General features: G+C 40.0%; 1 protein-coding gene across 1 annotated transcript in view; it reads left to right on the top strand.

Annotated features, from left to right (window-relative positions):
* The window catches only part of PLPP4 (phospholipid phosphatase 4), a 118,595-nt gene that overhangs the window by 82,168 nt on the left and 18,351 nt on the right, over nt 1-18,076 (top strand). The window contains exons 4-5 of the mRNA XM_080401024.1: nt 24-87; nt 1,635-1,759. Coding sequence (XP_080257150.1) covers nt 24-87; nt 1,635-1,759 — 189 coding nt within the window. The remainder of the gene's footprint in view (nt 1-23; nt 88-1,634; nt 1,760-18,076) is intronic.

The following is an 18,076-nucleotide window of genomic DNA, read 5'->3' as shown; positions in this document are numbered from 1 at the left end:
TGTTTGTTCATTCTGTTTTGTAGCTGTTTCCTTGGCTCTAGCTCTGAATGGCGTCTGCACAAATACTATTAAATTAATTGTGGGAAGGTAAGTCTTGTCATGTTATAAATGATAACTTGAACTGTTAAGAGAAATGAAGAGAGGTTGAAAAATACAATAGACCTTAATAAAAAGATAGCTGCTGCTCCAAAGCACGTTGAATTAGAACAGGCTCCTGTGAAGCTGTCCTTCCCCTGGTGCAGGTGTTGCACAACTTCATTATGTGACGTCCAACTGTGGCAGGAATCTATGCCCTTGTGTTTTGTCATTTGTTAGACCAGTTGGCAGATCCAGACAAACAAGGAGTTTGAAAAGAAAAGTGTGAGCTGAAATCAGATCATTAAATAGGCAAGACAGAAGGGGAGAATCACAGCATGTGGCAGTTTAGATGCCAGTGCCACTAGTCTCACTGAACGGGAATCAGCTGAGTGCCGATATAACCCAGTGCCTGCATTTTGTGTGAAGCACAAATGTGAATGTGGTATTTCCAGGTAACATCAAGGTCCGTGGCAGAACTAACCTTGGAGCTAAGCAATGAGTGGACTCCTAGGTAGGACATTTTTTTAGGGAAGCATAAATTTGAATGAAGGCCTCGGAAAAACATTAGCAATCAAAACTTTCTGGAAAATAACATTTTTTTTAAAGTATTTTTTGGCTTTTGATCAAAATTTTGAATAATTTTAAGTCAGATATATATTTGACTTGAATTCATACACTATTTAATGGAGTCCAATGCTGCATTTGTAATTCACCTGTTTTGCAGCACTGAGGAAACAGTATTTGTGCTCGGTCTTTGGTGAACCCTCTCTGGTACAGTACTGGTGCCCTGACAGTAATGGTACCTGGCACTTCTATTTTAAGAGTGCTTTTGAAATGTAATTAAGAATGCCTGCACCATCTTCTTCAGGCAGATGAGCTCATTTTGCTTGCACTCCAAGCCAACTTGTTGCTCTGTCAGCTGGTGTCTGAATCTGGTCGCTTGCCTTGCTTGTCTACACGGTTCATAAGCTCAGGCTCAGTGTGACACCAGGCAAACCTGTGTGCTATCATTCACCTCGGCAGGGCCAAAAGAAGCTTGGGGGTTTGTTCCGTGCAGCTAGAATCAGCGTCAAGGCTGGCATTAGAATTTGGTGGTGGTTTTGGTGCCGACCTTGTAGCCTAAGCTGTAGTCCTGTTCATGGCTGGATGTGTCGGCAAGACTCGTGCAGCTTTGTGGGGCTGCTGTGCCCCTTTGTGCTGGAGGTGCTAAGCAAGATTGATGGCTCTAGGCAAGAGTAAGGCCACACGCTGGTTTTCAGAGACACCTCCCACTCGCACGCTGCACTGGAAGCTCCCTTCAGAGAGCCTGCCTGCCCAAAAAGTGACCTTGAGCTGAGGGACTTGGTTTAGTGGTGGCCTTGGCAGTGCTAGGTTTACTAACGGACTCTGATCTTAAAGGTCTTTTCCAACCTAAATGTTCCTATGATTTCTTGTTGCTGTGTTAAGGCAGGAGGGAATGAACTCTGTATGTAATAAGCAGTAAATTTAATAATCGCTTTGAGATTTATTTGTTACTACAGCTTTTATATTTTTAATATCCGTGGTGTTTTTTGTAGACCGCGTCCCGATTTCTTTTACCGCTGCTTTCCAGATGGAGTAATGAACTCTGAAATGCACTGCACAGGTGATCCCGATCTGGTGTCTGAAGGCAGGAAAAGCTTTCCGAGTATCCACTCTTCCTGTAAGTTCATTTAAATGCTGTCCTTTTTTTTGTCAAAAGCTGTTCTATCTATGTTTTGGAATTGCTTTTTTTGTGTGTTATATCATGAACCTGATTTTTGCTGAAGGGGTCTGGACTTCTGTCTTAGGTCACCACTCCCAGAAATGTCTTTCTGGAAATGAAGTTGTGAGCTTGTGACCCGTCCTTACCTGGAGAACCACCTGACCTCACTGAGAGCCACAGCAGGGCCATCAGTAGAGTGAAGCTCTATTCCAGGTTAAAGAAAGTGTGATTCAGAGGGGGTGTCTGTTCCTTAATCAGATCTCTGTATGCAACCTTTGCCTATATAGTAAATAATGATTTTTTTTATATTCCATTCAAGTATGAAGTGTTACAAGGCATGTTTGATCTGCGTATTTATGACAAGATCTGGTTGATATCTTTCAAGTCCTAGATCTATTCATCCAAAGCTCAAGTCACAAAGACAGTTCAACTGCTTTTATCGTTAAGGTTTCTTCATGGGAGGTTGTGTGCTCAAAGGTGGAAGGGGTAGGAAGGAATACCCGGAGATCATGTTGCTTTGTTTTGATGCTGTTCATCCTAATGAACTGGGTAGAAAGTGAGGTTCAAGAAGTCCCTGTAGCACTAGAAGCTGTTGTAATGTACCGGAGAAGGACAATTCTTTCATTCTTTGTTTTCTGACTCTTTTGAGAGTATCCACCACTGGCTGTGGCTAAAGTAGGGATCCTTGTCTGTGTGGGCCTTGATTCTGAGGGGTTCCATGTTCAGGTGTCTACTGCCACTGGGCTGCTTTGCCTGGGCACAGGTGGGAGGAAATGGTAGCTCTGTTCTCAGCAGAGGAATCTTCCTTGCAAGCAGACAATAGGTAGAATGCCCGGACTTGCTCTCTGCAGCTCCCTGAAAGGAGGGTGCAGGCAGGTGGGGGCCAGTCTCTTCTCCCACATGAAAAGTGATTGGAGAAGATGAAATGGCCTCAAGTTGCACCAGGGGAGGTTTAGATTGGGTAGTAGGAAAAATTTCTTCATGGAAAAGGTGGGTAGGCATTGGAACAGGCTGCCCAAGGAGATGGTGGAATCAACCATCCCTGGAGGTATTTAAAAAACACGTAGATGCGGCTCTTAGGGACATGGTTTAGTGGTGGCCTTGGCAGTCCTGGGTTAACGGTTGGACTTGATGATCTTGAAGGTCTTTTCCAACCTAAAGGATTCTATGTGTCTGTGACTCTTGTCAGCAGAAGACAAGTAATGGGGGAAGAGGTAGCATGTAATGGGGGAACAGGTATATCGATAGCATTGTATTTAGAGGAGCAGGTAAGCAGGAATCGGAGGTAAATTTGGCACAGGTTGGAGTTTCTGTGGTTTCTTGTCTGCTCCTTGGACAGCACTCCATTTGGCTTTGAGGTGGTCCTCAGTCTAGGTCAGATGGTTTGATAGAGTACTCCTAGCTTATGCTGATAGACATTTAGGTCATCTTATGGAAACTTGTACGTCTTATTTAATTAGGTGTATTAACTCAGATGTTTTTAAAGGTTCCTTTCACTGTCTTGAGGAGCTTACTTCTGGAGTGTTTTATGTCAAATGTCTAATAAAACTTCTTTTCGTCTATAAAATAATTTTATTACTGTGAGCTTTTTTGGTTGTGGGTTTTGTGGGTTTTTTTGGACAGTATTGTTTGTTGCCTTGTACTGTTCTGTTTCCAAGAACTGCCAATTGAGTACCAGTAAGTCATATCTCTGGAATTTGTTTCTCTAATCTTTTTTTCGAGTAATAACTTCAGATTGTCTAATTGTGCAGAATTGTATATTGCAAAGAAGTTGGATAATGAGATGAATGAAATTCTGTACTGGTCTTGCTCACTTTTTCTTGTTTGAGGCCCAGAAACAAATAAGGGATTAGTAGATGTGTGTGGATGTTTTATAATCTTTATAATCCTAAACAATAAACCAACTTAGCTGTCTTAATTTTTGCTTACAAGCTTCGATTACATTGAAGAGACAATAGCAGAATATATCATGTGCCATTTAGAATGAATGTTTTTAATTGCTGTTTGTAGTCTCTCTTCAGATTTGGTTGTTACACTTAACTGCAATCAACTTGTTTAAGTATTTTGTCAGCGTATAACAACAAAAGCTTAAAATAAGTGCATGTATACATTGATGTACTAGAATTTACAGATTAGCCCTCAGCAAGTGTTATAGTTGGTTACTTTACTAAAACACAACAGTGTACTCTGAGGCTGCAAAGTGTGTGTTGCAGAAGACAGTCAATGTACTTTTTTTTTTTTAATTTATTTTTTTTGGTACAGACTAGAAACACTGTATGTGTGGCATGCTCTGGTTAGCTCTGGCACACATACTAGTTCTCTTACCAAGGCTGCTTGTCACACAGTCAAGTGCTTTTTGTCCCTGTGTCAGTGAGGCAGCCATAGACCACACACTGGGGTTTTACTTTGAACTGGTATTGGTTTTAAAAGCACAGAGTTATGTTACTGTAGCACAGACAGAATTTAATTGGAGCAGAATGATGGCTCAGTGTATTTAGATCAAAATTATGGGAACAGCTTTCTCCATCATTAATATAATATTAGCGTGTGGCTGAGTTGACTGTATTTCCCACTACAAAGCTTTTATTACAATGCGATAAGAATGAAAAGATATTATATATGCAGTAATTTTTATCTGTTGTTAAGTGTGTGCTAGGGTGAGGCAATTTTGCAGCTGCTTGAAGTACTTAGTGGTTTGAAGCATGATGTTATAATATCTAAGTCTCTGACAAGACTGTTTTGAAACCTTAAAATCAGTATGTATTTTAGTCTCATAATGGAGAAGGAAACCATTTTAATTTGCTAATCTTACAATGCTAATCTCTGCTCCTTCTGTGTAGCAAAATTATTTAGATAACCAGGATTGTCAGCCTCATTTTATCAAGACTATTGTATAGTTGTGATAATAAATTTAGTTTCTCACTGTTACTTCATCTCACACTAGACCAAAAGAGTGAAAAGCAAAAAATATTATGAGAAACACAACATCATACTACCTTCCTGGACTTATGAAGCAATGAGGCTGTTGAGAATATAATAATAAATGTTTGGAAATTTTGCAATAATTTTACATTGTCAGTATTTTTTATTGTGTAATGTATGAACTATACCTCCTCTACCTCCCACTCCCTGTGAAAAATTATTCTCTGATCTCAGTTTTAAAAAGCTGTCCTTCCTGCCTTCTTAACACGTAGGCAATTGCAAACTTTCCTTCCATAAACTCAGCCCAGGTTTTTTTCTCGGCTCCTTTCTCCCTTCCTTCAGCATAAGATTGCTACTAGGTACAATGAAGGAGTTCCGTTCTTCTGATCTCTGTCATCCTTTCTCTGTGATGGAATTTGTGAAGCAGCACCAAAAAAAAGTTATTTTGTTTCTGTTACTGTTTGTGTTGTGGGTTTTTTTTTATTTTCATGGCTGTGAAAATGTGGAAGTATGAAGGATGTGATTTGACATAAACTATAGTACCTTTCTTGCAGTGATAGTTACAAGTAGCCCACTACAGTTTGGTATTTTCTACTTCACTTGAACACACGAAGGAAATAAATCACAAATAAAAGCTGCCAGGCAGCTCATAAACAGAGGTGAGAAGCTTCACTCAAGAGCCATTTTCATTTTCAAAACAGTTTTTCATAGAGCATTCCCTGGACAGGCTGTCAATCCAAAACTTTGTTATACCAGGATCTAAAACCTCATCCATACGAGATGAGGCCTTTAACAAAAAAGTCTGAGGTGCTGTGGATGCTGTGCTATAGGGAAGTAGCGCCAAGATGTATAACAAGAGTGGCAGTACTGACATCCCCAGCTGGCCTGGCCTGACCTCGTGTACTCAATAAAAATGTTGTGAGCTCCCCGCCTTCCACTTTGGGAGTCCAGCTTGTGCCCTGAAGGACAGTGTGTTCTTATTAGAGCACAGATGACTTTCTTGGCTTAAATTGCCATGTCTTTCATCTCCCTGTGCAAAGGAAAGCACATAATACAAATATGAAAAATGAACAAAGCAAAAACTGTTTTGTAAAGCCGAAGAGTGACTTGCAGGTAGACGCAGACTGTACTTGCCTGAAACAATTGAGGCAGTTTGTACCAGATTGGAACAGGAGGTGGACTGTAATGAAACGGTGGTGGTGTTACTACTTTCTCTGAACGAGGAGCAGAACTCTACCTGTACTGGCTGCTGAAAACGTACTTTGAGCTGGCATAGCTCCTTCAAAGCTGCTGTCTCCTAGTTCTGTATTTTGCTGCCCTTTTCTGGAAAGGCTATTGAAGTTAGGGGACTCCTTTTGATAACTTTTGACAACAGCAACTTGAGTTTGGAATCTATACAAGCACAACCCAACATTCAATGACTCCATCGAAATTCACCCAGCTTGTTCGACTGGATCAAAGAAGTCCCTGGACCTTCTAGATTGTTTGGAGCATGTTTTGCCTCTTTTCCAGTTGATCTGCCAGTGTATCTTGTTTGAGAGAACCAACGCTTGGGGGTAGGGAGCCAAGACTCCTGCTTGGTTCCAGTAGCTCAGAGGTGCTCCTGAGTTCCAGGTTTATACGTAGCCATTCTGACCAAAATGCTTCAAAAATATAGGTCTATTTCTACATATTTAATGTTTCCAGGGTTTTAGAATCCGTTGGAAATTTTATGCTGTTTAAAGCTATTACCTGTGGAGATGCTGTGCAGCTTCTCGATGACCATACTTCATGGAAAGAATTATGTTTATGAGGATCATAAAGGCAGCATCTCTTTCTCCTGCCTGTGTCCTTCCTTGTGTGTCTTCTGTAGAGTTATCTTGCAGAGAGCCTTAAGGCAGCCTGCCTTGGAGACACCTCGTGGCCTCCTAACCTCTCAAGATATGTGGAGTAAGCACACGTGTTCTTCGGGGTTTGCTCTGAACGTACTTTGCAAGCTTGTGATGCAAATAACAAGCAAGTTTCTCTCAAAGATGGCTCTGAGAACAGCGGAAGCTTCTGAACGTCCGAAAGCCAGTTACACCATCTGAAAGTGCTGACCCGAGTGAGGAGTGGAGGAGTTCAGCCATCTCTGCGGTGACCTTCTGAAGGAACTTTTTATGTTTGGTGGAGTATGGTAGGAACTGCCCTTTGCTGTGAGAACATATTGTTTCCTCAGATTGCTCCTTGCCGTGCTGGGAAGTACATAATGCAACTGCTGATCGACCGATACAAGACCCTTTACCTTTTTTCTCTCCTTGCAGCAAGGTTCAAACAGCAGCAGCAAGCAACAGATAAAAAATGAATGTGAACAACAAATGGATGGACATACAGACAGAATGATTTAGTGTATTTAATGAAACAAACAGAACAAATTATGCAGAAATCAGTATAAACCTTTTGTTGTCTGGAATTAATGTGTGCTGATTACCCAGCATATCAATTGGTGAAAAATGCAATGTGTGAATAAAGAGTACTTAACTGAATGCAGTGCATGAAAACTCATGGATGAGAGGAAAAATATGGTGAATAAACACAGAACGGTTAATTGGGTAAGCCACATGCATAGCTGGTAGCTGAAAAGATCACTGCCTTTGCAGGCATACATTGTACTGATGGGATGAATAGAAAGCTTTTTGTAATTGATTTCTTCCTTTTTATCTCATGACTGATGTCATTTTGACATTTGCGTCAGGCTGACAAGGTCTTTCCACAAACAAAATACGAACCCAGAGTCCAGTAGTGTTATTTATCTGAAAATCAATTATATCTAACGCTTAACATTTGTTGTTGAGAAGTTACCATCATACAGAAGCCTCTTGTTAAGTTTAATTATTGCCCAGTATAGTATGTTATTGTGCAGAAAAAGTGTATGGGAAATAAATGGTTATAATACCAGGTTTAGATCTAGTGGACAAATTCCAGGTAGACCAGATATTCAGTGATAAAAAACTGGAAAAGAAATCAGAGGGGTTCTTTTCAATAAAAGCTGTTTGTTATTGTAAATAGCTTTATGGGTTTGCCAGTTCACAAAGATTTCACAATGTGCCGTTCTTTATATAGGCTACAAGCAGTGAGTGTTTGTGTGGACAGAGAGGTCTGAGTTTATTTTGGTGACAAAATTTGGAATTGATTACCATGGAATCTGGAAGGAGAAAGTCAGCTTTCTAGTTCCTGTTTTAGTCTTAAATTACCATTGCTATAACCGGATAAGTATCTTTGTTTAGCGAATGTATCTAAATTTCTTCAGGGAATGTGTTCAGCCTACAAACCACCAGGGTTTTTTTCATGCACTAGGAAGGCTGATTATGCTTTTGAATAAAAGACTATATGTCAAGTATGTGTTTAATTAAGGTGACAGAAATACTGAGCATGTTTTCCATATGAGCTCACATTTCTGTAAAGCATGTACTGTTCATGAGTTGCAGCTTACATTGGTTGCAAGGGAAGGAGGGGGAAGAATGCCCTGGGACCTCTGAAGAGTTCTGGGAGAGCTGCACATGGTGACAGTGCCAGATGTAGCTGTTCTCCCTAAATCAGTCATGCATTATAGCTTTAGGGATGGTGACAAGTCCAGATTTCAGTTGCACACCAGTCAAAATTCAGTTCTTTTTCTAAGCACAGGGAAGTGTTTTAAAATACATGGAGTGATTAGCATGTCCGTTCCTTCATTATGCAGGAGATTAAACCTTTACTTTCCAGGGGTAGGAGATATAAAAAGTTAAGTTAATTTGTTGTCTGTTTCTGGTTAGATAGTAAACTGTCTTCCAGATCCTTGGCGGCTGCCACAAGGTTGCTGGGGTGGATGGGAGACGCATGGCAAGTCACCAGCCACAGCAGTTCATTAGAACTTCCACATTAGAACTTCCATTCACAAAGAACGGTGACTTGTTTGAACCACATTAGTGCTTCATCAGCTGATGCTGGCTTTGGTTTTAAACCCCTCTGTGTTCTCACTCTATTCACTGGAGCAGCAAAAGATGCGTGTTCAAATCCAGCAGTTTTGCCAGCGGAACAAACGAACTACAGGAGACTTGGAGCTGATCCACCACGATTATGCTGCTAGAGAAGGTGGTGTTGACAGAGAGTCAGAGGAGGAGAAAAGAATATGACCAGTAAGGTAGCTGTGACATTGCCAGTGGCTGTAAGCAGGGGGACAACTAAAGGGACAAATTCTCATTTCACTTTATGGTCCTGGTACTGTCATAAATGTAAAAAAAGTTCTATCAAATGTTATGGGTTAGTTTTGTTTTTCTTCCCCCCCTGTTTTGAACAATAGAGCTCAGTTGAACCCTTGAACTTTTAATATGCAAAAAATGTTCAGTTTGCATATGAAGTTTGGGAATATCTGCTTTCCTCTATCTGTTTTTGAAAGGTTTGACCTGGAAGCCATGTACACTGAAATCTTACAGAATTCCATTGGGAACAGACTTCATCTTTCAGGTCCACACATAGATTCCTAGACCTGAAGATAGAAAAGCCTTCTTGCATCATTTACAGCATATCAGTTAATTGCTATACAGAGATGATTCCTGACAAATTAAAAAAGTTATTTTCCTATATTAATTTTAAGCATTTTACATAGTAGGATTTTCCTGCAGCTTAAAATTAGGGTGGTTATTACATGGTTTGTGATTTCAGCCTAGGATAAATACCTCTCTCTGATCTAATCTTGAGCCACCTAATTGGACATTTCTTTTCTGAGCTTGGTGCCTCATTTCAAATTGCTCTGAATTCACCATGTCACTATGATTCTCTGCTATTAAGCTACAGTTTAATATTACCGTTTGCTATGTGTTCCAGTAATTTCCTGCATAATTTGTGGTTTTACTGTCATGCTATACTTCATTTTCTGTATTTATGTACATCATTGGTAGCGCATTTGCTTGTTTTTCTCACCAAGTGTGCTAATAAGGAGTTCGGGAGATAATTCTTCGGGCTACTGCACTGTGGAAGTCTCCAAGTGTTGAAAATATTGGAAAACATTGGAAAATATCTAATCATGTCTTAAAGAATTGTGGGGTAGAACTAGATACGACGGTGTGCTGGAATGGACAGCAGTGGGTAAGAAGTTCCCATCTCCCTTGGTTCTTACACTCTTTGTGGGGACTGGTGCAGAGACCCGACCACCAGCTAATACAAGGACCAAGGTAATGCTTTAGGAGCTGTCAGAGTACCACTGACATTCTCTTTTAAAGCCTGTTTATACGCTTCTTGGCAAGTGATACAGAGCCATCACCAGTGCATGTTGTGATTGTACATGCTGTTAGTTGCAGGGTTCCCGTCAGATAGTATCACTTGCGGAATATGCTATGAAGAACAAGTGTTTGAAGACAATTAGATATCCTGTAAAACAGACGCAATCACAATATATGCTTTAGTCTTCTGCAAATCCTGTAAGGCACTCTACAATGCAAAGCAAGGAAATTAATTTCAGGATGCATTTAAAATCTAGCAATTTTAGGAGTGGAACAAATGAACTGAAGCAGATTGCCATTCCTTACGTCTGAAATCTTTGAATGACTGGCCTTTGTATCTGGTAGAGTTTTTACTTTTTCTGATTTATTTAACAAAAGAGACTGTCAGTTACAAATAGTTTTATTACCAGTGCCAAAAAATGGTTTTATGCAAGATACTTTGAAGGATCTTTATGGAAAAAGCAACGTTTTGCAGTGAATGGATGGAGTCTTTGACCAAGAATGAACACATATCTACTTTTCTGGATATTGTTAGACTATTTGTATGCTGAGTGCTGATTTATTTAAAGCACCGTTTACCAGGACTTCAGGTAGATTTCTGCAGGTGGAGGAGTTGAGCATGTTTTGTGTGTACGATGAAGGAGGACTAGTAGGTAGTTTAGGGTATGAAGAGGGGGAGACTGAGGGATACTACAAAAGATGGGAAAAACCGCTCTCAAGGGAAGCACGTTTTAGAAGCACAAATTTGTAGAAATCCAAGTCTTGTTCCCATTGCTGTCTGAAATTAATTTCCCTAAGCTTTTAGCTGTGAAGATTTTGCCATAAAATATGATTGTAGATCATCTTCCCAAGTTCATGGTACAAAGTTTCAGGCACAGAGCTCTAAATCATAGGCAGAAAAGTGTGGTCCATGGCATCTTAACTGAGTCTTTAAGCCAGAATTCGTCTCTGTGAATGAGGACAGGCCACCAACAGCAAGGAAAAAAGTGCTGCAAAAGTATTAATGTGTTTATGTTAATATAGTTTGATGAGTGAGTATTCACCCGTTGCCAAAACTGGCTCAGCTTCCTGATTCAATCTGACCTTAAATGTTTGCTTATGTTCGTTGTGTTACTTACCAGAGCAGCCAGCAGATGAACCAGACACTGCTGAGCTGGCAGTCAGCAGTAGGGCTGTGCTGCATCCACCGAGGAACGATCCCGCGTTCCTGTGTCTGGTTATGGACGCTGTGACCTGCCACGGTCGGGAGGGTTGAGGAGAGCATCACGGAGTGATCTCAGAGTGTGGGGCTCTTACTGTCATAACCCGCCTTCTCTTTCACATCTATGGACTTTTTATTGGGTAGTCGTAAGATTTTGTTATTATTATTATTAAAGTGCTAGAGGAATATCCAAAGCCATATAGTATACAAAAAGTATACTATATAAATAAAGTATAGATATAGTAGACAAAAAGGGTGTGTCCAGAGACCTATTTCATGTCTCAGCTCCACAAGCGATAGACCATTCTCATGTAAATGTAGCTTTGCAACAGCAGCAAAACCCGTAGTATTGTATTCGGATCTGCTTGCCATGTAGATGATTTCTGAGTTCATTATCTCCTGAAGCTTTCTGAGAAAAAAGTAGCAACTCAGGCAATACAGACTTGCTTCAAATATTGGTCAGTAAAATAGGTTGTTTAGGTTTTTAAAAAATAATAATTTTCTACACGGTCAGATATCTTACATGCTGGCATGACTGTAGTAATGAAGTCCTCATATAAGCAAGTATGGGCAAATAATAGTAACACAACACATTTTATTTAGAAACACCAAAAATTTTGTGTGAATGAAATGCCAAATTCTTGACCCTGTTTGCTGCCTTAGAAGAAGTGATTAATTCATCATGCTATAACACCCTTCAGGCTCTTATTTTACTCAAAACATGTGCAAGCAGATTGCAATTGCCAGAGTTTCGGCCTCAGCTTTATTTAGTGACTATTTTTGAATGTGTTATTTCTGAATTGGTCAGAATTACTTAAGCTATGTTTTTCAGCTAAGGGATTGCTGTTGTAGATTTGAGGAAGCTGCATGAAGCTGTTTTTTGATACCGTTGTGCTGAAGGAAAAAAGAAACGGCTTGGTGAGAGTTTAATTTAACCTCTTTGGAGCCTGCACTGCTTAGTATCGGCAGTCAGCGGCCGATTGTGTCTGTGATCGCCATGAATACCCACATACGCATCCTGAAATAGATGTGTCTGCTAGGAATAAATGAATAATCACTTGGTAGTCTGGTTGGTATGAGCTTATCGATTGATTCACAGAACTGTTAGGTTGAAGGTACCTCTGGAAACTGTGAAATCCCACCTCACTGCTCAAAGCAGGGTCAGTGAGTGTCCGTTCCTCCAGGACGGTGCCCAGTTGAATTTTCCATGTAACTGAATATGGAGATTCCACAAACTTTCTCGTAGGGAAACCTGTTTTGGTGTTTGACCACCCTCACAGTGAAAATGTTGTTTCTTATGTTTAAATGCAATTTCCTGCACGTCAGCTTGTGTCCGTTGTCTCTCCTCCTTTTACCGGCTCCCGCTGAGGAGTCTGGCTCTACCTCCCCCAGCACAGGGCTTTGCAGTTCCCTGTGTTGGACTTCAGGAGATCAATGTTGGCTGTTGATAGAACCATCTCATTCGATGCTAGTGGATTTCACGTCAACTGACTGAAAAACAAACATGATAAAAATTAATCAATTGAATAACACGGTGGCTGGAGAGATGATTAAAGTTACAATTTGATGTTGGATTGGATAGGTTCATGGGAATAAAATCAATTAAAAAATTATCATTTTCTGTATAAAAGTGCTGTACTAGCAGCAAAATAAATGATATACTTATGTGACTATTTTTGTAGCTGCAATTCAGTTACTTATATTAGTTTGAAAAGTTGAATTTTGGCTAAATTGTGCCATTGATTATTTATTTATTGATTGATTTATTTCTAATAGGAATCTTTATTGATTCCAGAGGTTCCCTTTTGCAAGGTAAAAACAAGGTTTGAAGAAATTATTTTGTGGTAATGTCTCAGTTTGCTTTGTACAGCTTCCAGAGTGAATGTTAACATCATGCTGTGTAAGCTCGTATTTCTTGTGTGTGTTTTTCGTTGTTGATTGTGTTTTATGGTTGTTGTTTTTTTCTTCTCTATATTATATTGCCTGAAAGACAGTTGTAGTGATTACTGTTGAATACTGCTGAAGAAATCAGAGAGTTCAGTCAGAAATCTGAAATGAAGCCTATAATCAGACTGTGTGGTTGTTGGAACAATAACAGTGACCGTTACATCATATGTTTTTTAATTATCTCCTTGATGAACGAAGGTGTCTCAATATGTTTGAGAGAACAGTGGCCTTTTAGAAGTGAAGAAGAAAATTATTTTCTCTGCCTTTCAAAGTATAGTTCAGACTTACCTTACAGTCCTCGTAGACAAAATGGTAAATTATTTGTAAACAGTCAACTTTTATGTATTGGTTGACCCCATTTTTATAAGGAATTCATGTTTTTCAAAAAAATGGTTCCTTTCACTGTTTATTTTAAATAAATTGCACTTTTAATGAAAATAAGACCTAGGTAGTAATCTGTCACTGCTAGTTGTCACTGATGTTTGCCGTGGCCAGATTTGCAAGGTTGTATCAGTTCTAACATCATGAAGAATTGATTTTTCACAGTGTCATTTTTCATGATGAGCCTTTGCAGGTATAAACTCATGGCAAATCAAAGTAAACATCCACTTCCAGCATAGGGCATAATCTTGCTCTGATCAAAATCAATACCAGAACTGAATTGCCTGAGAATTCTAATCTATTAATAGTCATGATTACTACATCAGAGAAGTCATCAACAAACAAGGTTAATGGACCAAGTGACCAAGGAATTAGGATCTTAATACCTACTGTGTACTTTAATAAATTGTTATGAAAACATGCTAATGGAGCATGTTACACATTGTAGATTCTGTTTATATTAAAAGCAGGGTATGCACATTGCAAGAGTACTGGGTATGAGGTCATTTGTGCTTGTTTGTTGGAAGAAAGAGCAGTGTCTCTGGGAAAGGAAGTACATACAGCAACAGGAAAAAAGCAATTGGTTACCGTTTTCTGCTGGCGTAATAAATGAGATTACTTCTTCAGACCAGCCCTGAATAGTAATTTCCTACTTTAATTGTCAGATTCCATTAGGAATACAGCAGTAATTATTCAATCCATTGTAACAAGCTTAAGAATATACAAGAAAATTCTGCAGAGATCCCCCAGCCCTGTCTTCGAGTAAGGAGAGAGGAATCCCAGCTGACTATTCTCGCTGCATTAACGCCTCTTCCTTTGTGAGTAAGATCAGCCCCCACATCCTACAGATGTTAAGAACATGCATGCCTTTCCCTCCAGCGTTCAGGTATTTCCTGGAAGCGAAGTTCTGTGTAGCTCCTTAGGACTGCTCTTCAGTAAGGCTCCTCACAGAACGAGAGTCTCGGCTGGAAAGCTAATGCTGCTGTCGGTATTTGCATTTCATGATTGTCATTGAATGCAGGTGGCAGTAGGGGAAATGGCCGTGAGTATCGCCAACTCATCCCTTACAGAGCATCCTATCTCCTCCAGGAATGGCAGCATACTCACCTTTAGAGGCAGTACTCGGGAGATAGTTCCCTTATGCAGAATAGAGATGAATGCTGAAGGTCTGTGCCCCGCTCTTTTTCTAGGAGGAATCAACAGTTGATTTCCACAAGCTATCCAGAGTTTGAGTATAGACTGGCTCAGGTGACAGTTTATCAAGCAGCTATTAATGCATATTATTGGGATAAATAAGGTGACTATTTAGCCACTTTTTTTTTTTTTTTTTGGTTACAAAAAGGTATAGCCATGCAGGTACGCTATTCATCTTTGTCAATGCTTGCCACTTACCTGTCTGAGACTCTACTCAGTCTTAAGGTGAAAGGCAAGGTCCTTACCTTTCCATCAGTTTCTCTGCAAACAGTAGGCTTCCTTCCAAGCCGTGTAAAAGCTCTTTGCTTCTCACCAGCACCCAGCCTTTTTCATTAAAATGACTAAAAGAACTGAAGCATGAGATGTTATATCTCTCCGCTGTCTAGCAAAATTCAGCAGACCTTCTTGGAGAAAAGCAGAAAGTAATGTGATTCTTCATGGTAACATGTTATTTAGCAATACAAAGTACTGCACGAAAAATCAGAAAGTACCAGGTAAGCCTGTTGCTTTCTTGATCTCAGGACTGTGGTTTGCTGACTTGCAGTCCACTGTAATTTGTGACTGACGTAGGATGCTAAAGAAGAGGTGTTGGGGGCTTGTTATTTGTTTTTGCTTTTCCTACTCAGGAGACCAGATCATACCAGGCACTCGAGTAGAGTGAGACTTCAGAGGAAAGTAAGAAAAATCATGAAATCATCTTGAATCCTGGGTCATTAATGAGGAATAGAATGAATGACTCCATGAGTCAACATGCTTCTTCCTCAAGAGCTGGAGAGCTGAAGTTAAAAAGTGAGCTGGGATTATAAGCAAATCTCTGAGCCTAGGTTCGATAAACCAGTTTTCCCAGCAGCTAGTGCTGTTTCTTGGTTATTGTAGCTGTTCACTTTGCGTTCATCTGTGTAGGGAATAATTTTAATTACCTTTTGGTCTAATTCTTCCTTTTCTTTTGCCTAACTTTAGCATTTTGGGTAAAATTCACAATCTAGGATCAAGTTATATGCTTGATTTCACCGCCTGCAGAAGACTTCATTGTGATGTTGTAGAGTTCAGCAGTATGTAAAGCTAAGACCATTGTTCTTCTGAGTGACCTTTTCAGTTGAGAGGGCTTTGAGTTACACTAGAGATCTAAAGATCAATTTTCATCTGTGAGCAGCAGTGACAGCTCTTCTCTGGAGCAAAATGGGTCAGAAACCTCAAGACTAATTTGAAAATGGATGGCTCTCAACTTAACTCAGACCGAGGAGGCTGGCACGTCAATTTCTGACCATCTTTAAAGGAAGAAGTCTCATTACAGCACTGGCAAATATGGAGATTCCTTGAAACTACCATTGCAGCATCGCGCTGACAGCACGCCCCCAAATCTGTTTGATATGCTTTTGTGTAGCATTTCTGTTAAGAACAAACCAAATGTAGAGAAGTTTCTAAACCAGAAGTGTTGTTAGCTCTTCCTCAGTAATATATTCTTCAGCATAGAGCTTTCTTTTTAAGGTAGGTAAACTCAACAGTGGGCAGTTTTAGGCAGCACTTGGGAGGTAAGAGAAGCTTGGCTACTGCAATGTATATGAGAAGCAGGTAGATGGCCAATGAAAGCCATAGCTTGCTTGCATATTTACTGTATTCACTGCATAAACATGTGTCTTTGCTCTCTTCTAACTTTAATGTCAGGTCAGACCCTGGCCTTGTGAAGGATAACCCTTCCTTCTCCTCTGCAAAGAGGAAAATAGGGAATCATAGGTCTAGTCAGAATTCTTACTTTGAGAACTAGAAGCTGGTGTTTGTGTATGAATTTACCCCCAGTCCTGTCAGCTGTGAAACATTTTGGCCAAGTTTGATCAGGAATGACTGCTAGAAGCAGTTCTTATTCTGCTCATCTCAATAGGGTAATTTTCGACATCTGTAGAGTGTGAGGGTAGGGCTTTCTGTGGCAGCAGTTTCATGCTGGTCAGGCATACGCTGTGAAGACAGTGTTGACAGTCCCCTCTTGTAGCACTGTTTCGCGTCACGCTGTGGTCTTCGAGCCCACGATAAGGATAAGCCAGATTATGTGTGAGAGTGCTCTTATGTGTGAGAGAGCTCTGCCTAGACTTGAGCCACTTGCAAGGAAGGAAGACCGATCATTCTGTTCCCATGGGGACTTTGAATCTGTATAGAGGGTGATCAACTTCATGAGTTGGGGGGGTGTGTTTTCCACTCTACAAGAGCTAGTTGTGACCAGTCTCCAAATACTACTTGTTGACTCAGACCCCTTCTGAGCAGCAAGAGTGAGAGAGCTGACTCACATAAGTACATGTTCTTGTACTGCAAATAACTGAATCAATCCAGAATTATTTCAGTAAGAGTATCAACTACAACTCTACTGTAAGCAAAAGAAAAATAAATCAATAAAAACCTTGAAATTAAATTATAAAGTTAAAATGCTAGGCACCTTTCTTTAGAGGCTGCTGACTGATTTATCAAATTGCAGAAATCTCAATCATAAATATTTCTAAAAACATTAATTTAGGTCTCTTGAAAACAAAGGGATATTAAGTCTCTTGAGATAAAAGCTATGAGATAAATGCAGGAAATCAAGCATACTGTTTATGCCAGAAAGACAAAAATACAGAACATCTGCAGAAAGCCTCATTTGGATTTTGCTATTACTGTCAGCTCAATGTAGAAAGCACCAGCTATTACAGAGAAGTAAGTAGGTAATTTTTTTTTCCTCCCATCTGCAGAGGACTGAGCAAATAATGAAGTCAGTGTTTTATCAAATGAAACCTACACAAAAAATGCTTACGCAAAATATTTTTAAAACTAATACTGTTTTGTTGCAATCAACTGATTTCTCTGGTGATTTTATCTTGAGACTTTCAGTTTCTGCTTCTTTCAGTCTGAACTAAGGCAGTGGGTTTAGAAGTCTCTTTGTCTAGGGTTCCTACGTTCTGTTTAAACAACCAGAAAGTTTTGGAGAATCAGTATGTTGGAAAAGTGTCTGATCATGTTGGACGCCAATGTAAGTTGGACTCATGGGTGAAACTGACAGTGCATCATAGCATAGGGGATCTTTTTTAAAAAAACAAAAATCACTTGCAGGGGAGGAGGGGGGACTGAAAAAAAGCCCCTCTGCTGTTGACTAGCTGATTGTATTAATAAAATTAAAAAAATAATATTTTCTCTCTTTCTCCACAACAAACTGTTCCTCTCAGTGCTTGTCACTGCCTAGGGTGTTATCGTTGTATTGCTCCCAAGGAGCTGCCTTCTCTGACGACATCAGAGCTGATTATGCAGTTCATGCTTGCGCCAGTTTTGCTTGATGAAGCACTAATTAAGCGAATGTTGTATTTGTGGTGTGCCTTGCTGTGTCACTAAAAATGAAAAAGGAGGCTGGGAAGTATTATGTCTTTAGAGTGAAAGGACAGCTAGCTTAGCTCC

The sequence above is a fragment of the Falco punctatus genome, assembly GCF_963210335.1.
Source record: "Falco punctatus genome assembly, chromosome: 9".
Taxonomy (NCBI): Eukaryota; Metazoa; Chordata; class Aves; order Falconiformes; family Falconidae; genus Falco; species Falco punctatus.
Note: the sequence above shows the minus strand (reverse complement) of the source record. Positions and strands in the feature narration are given on the sequence as shown.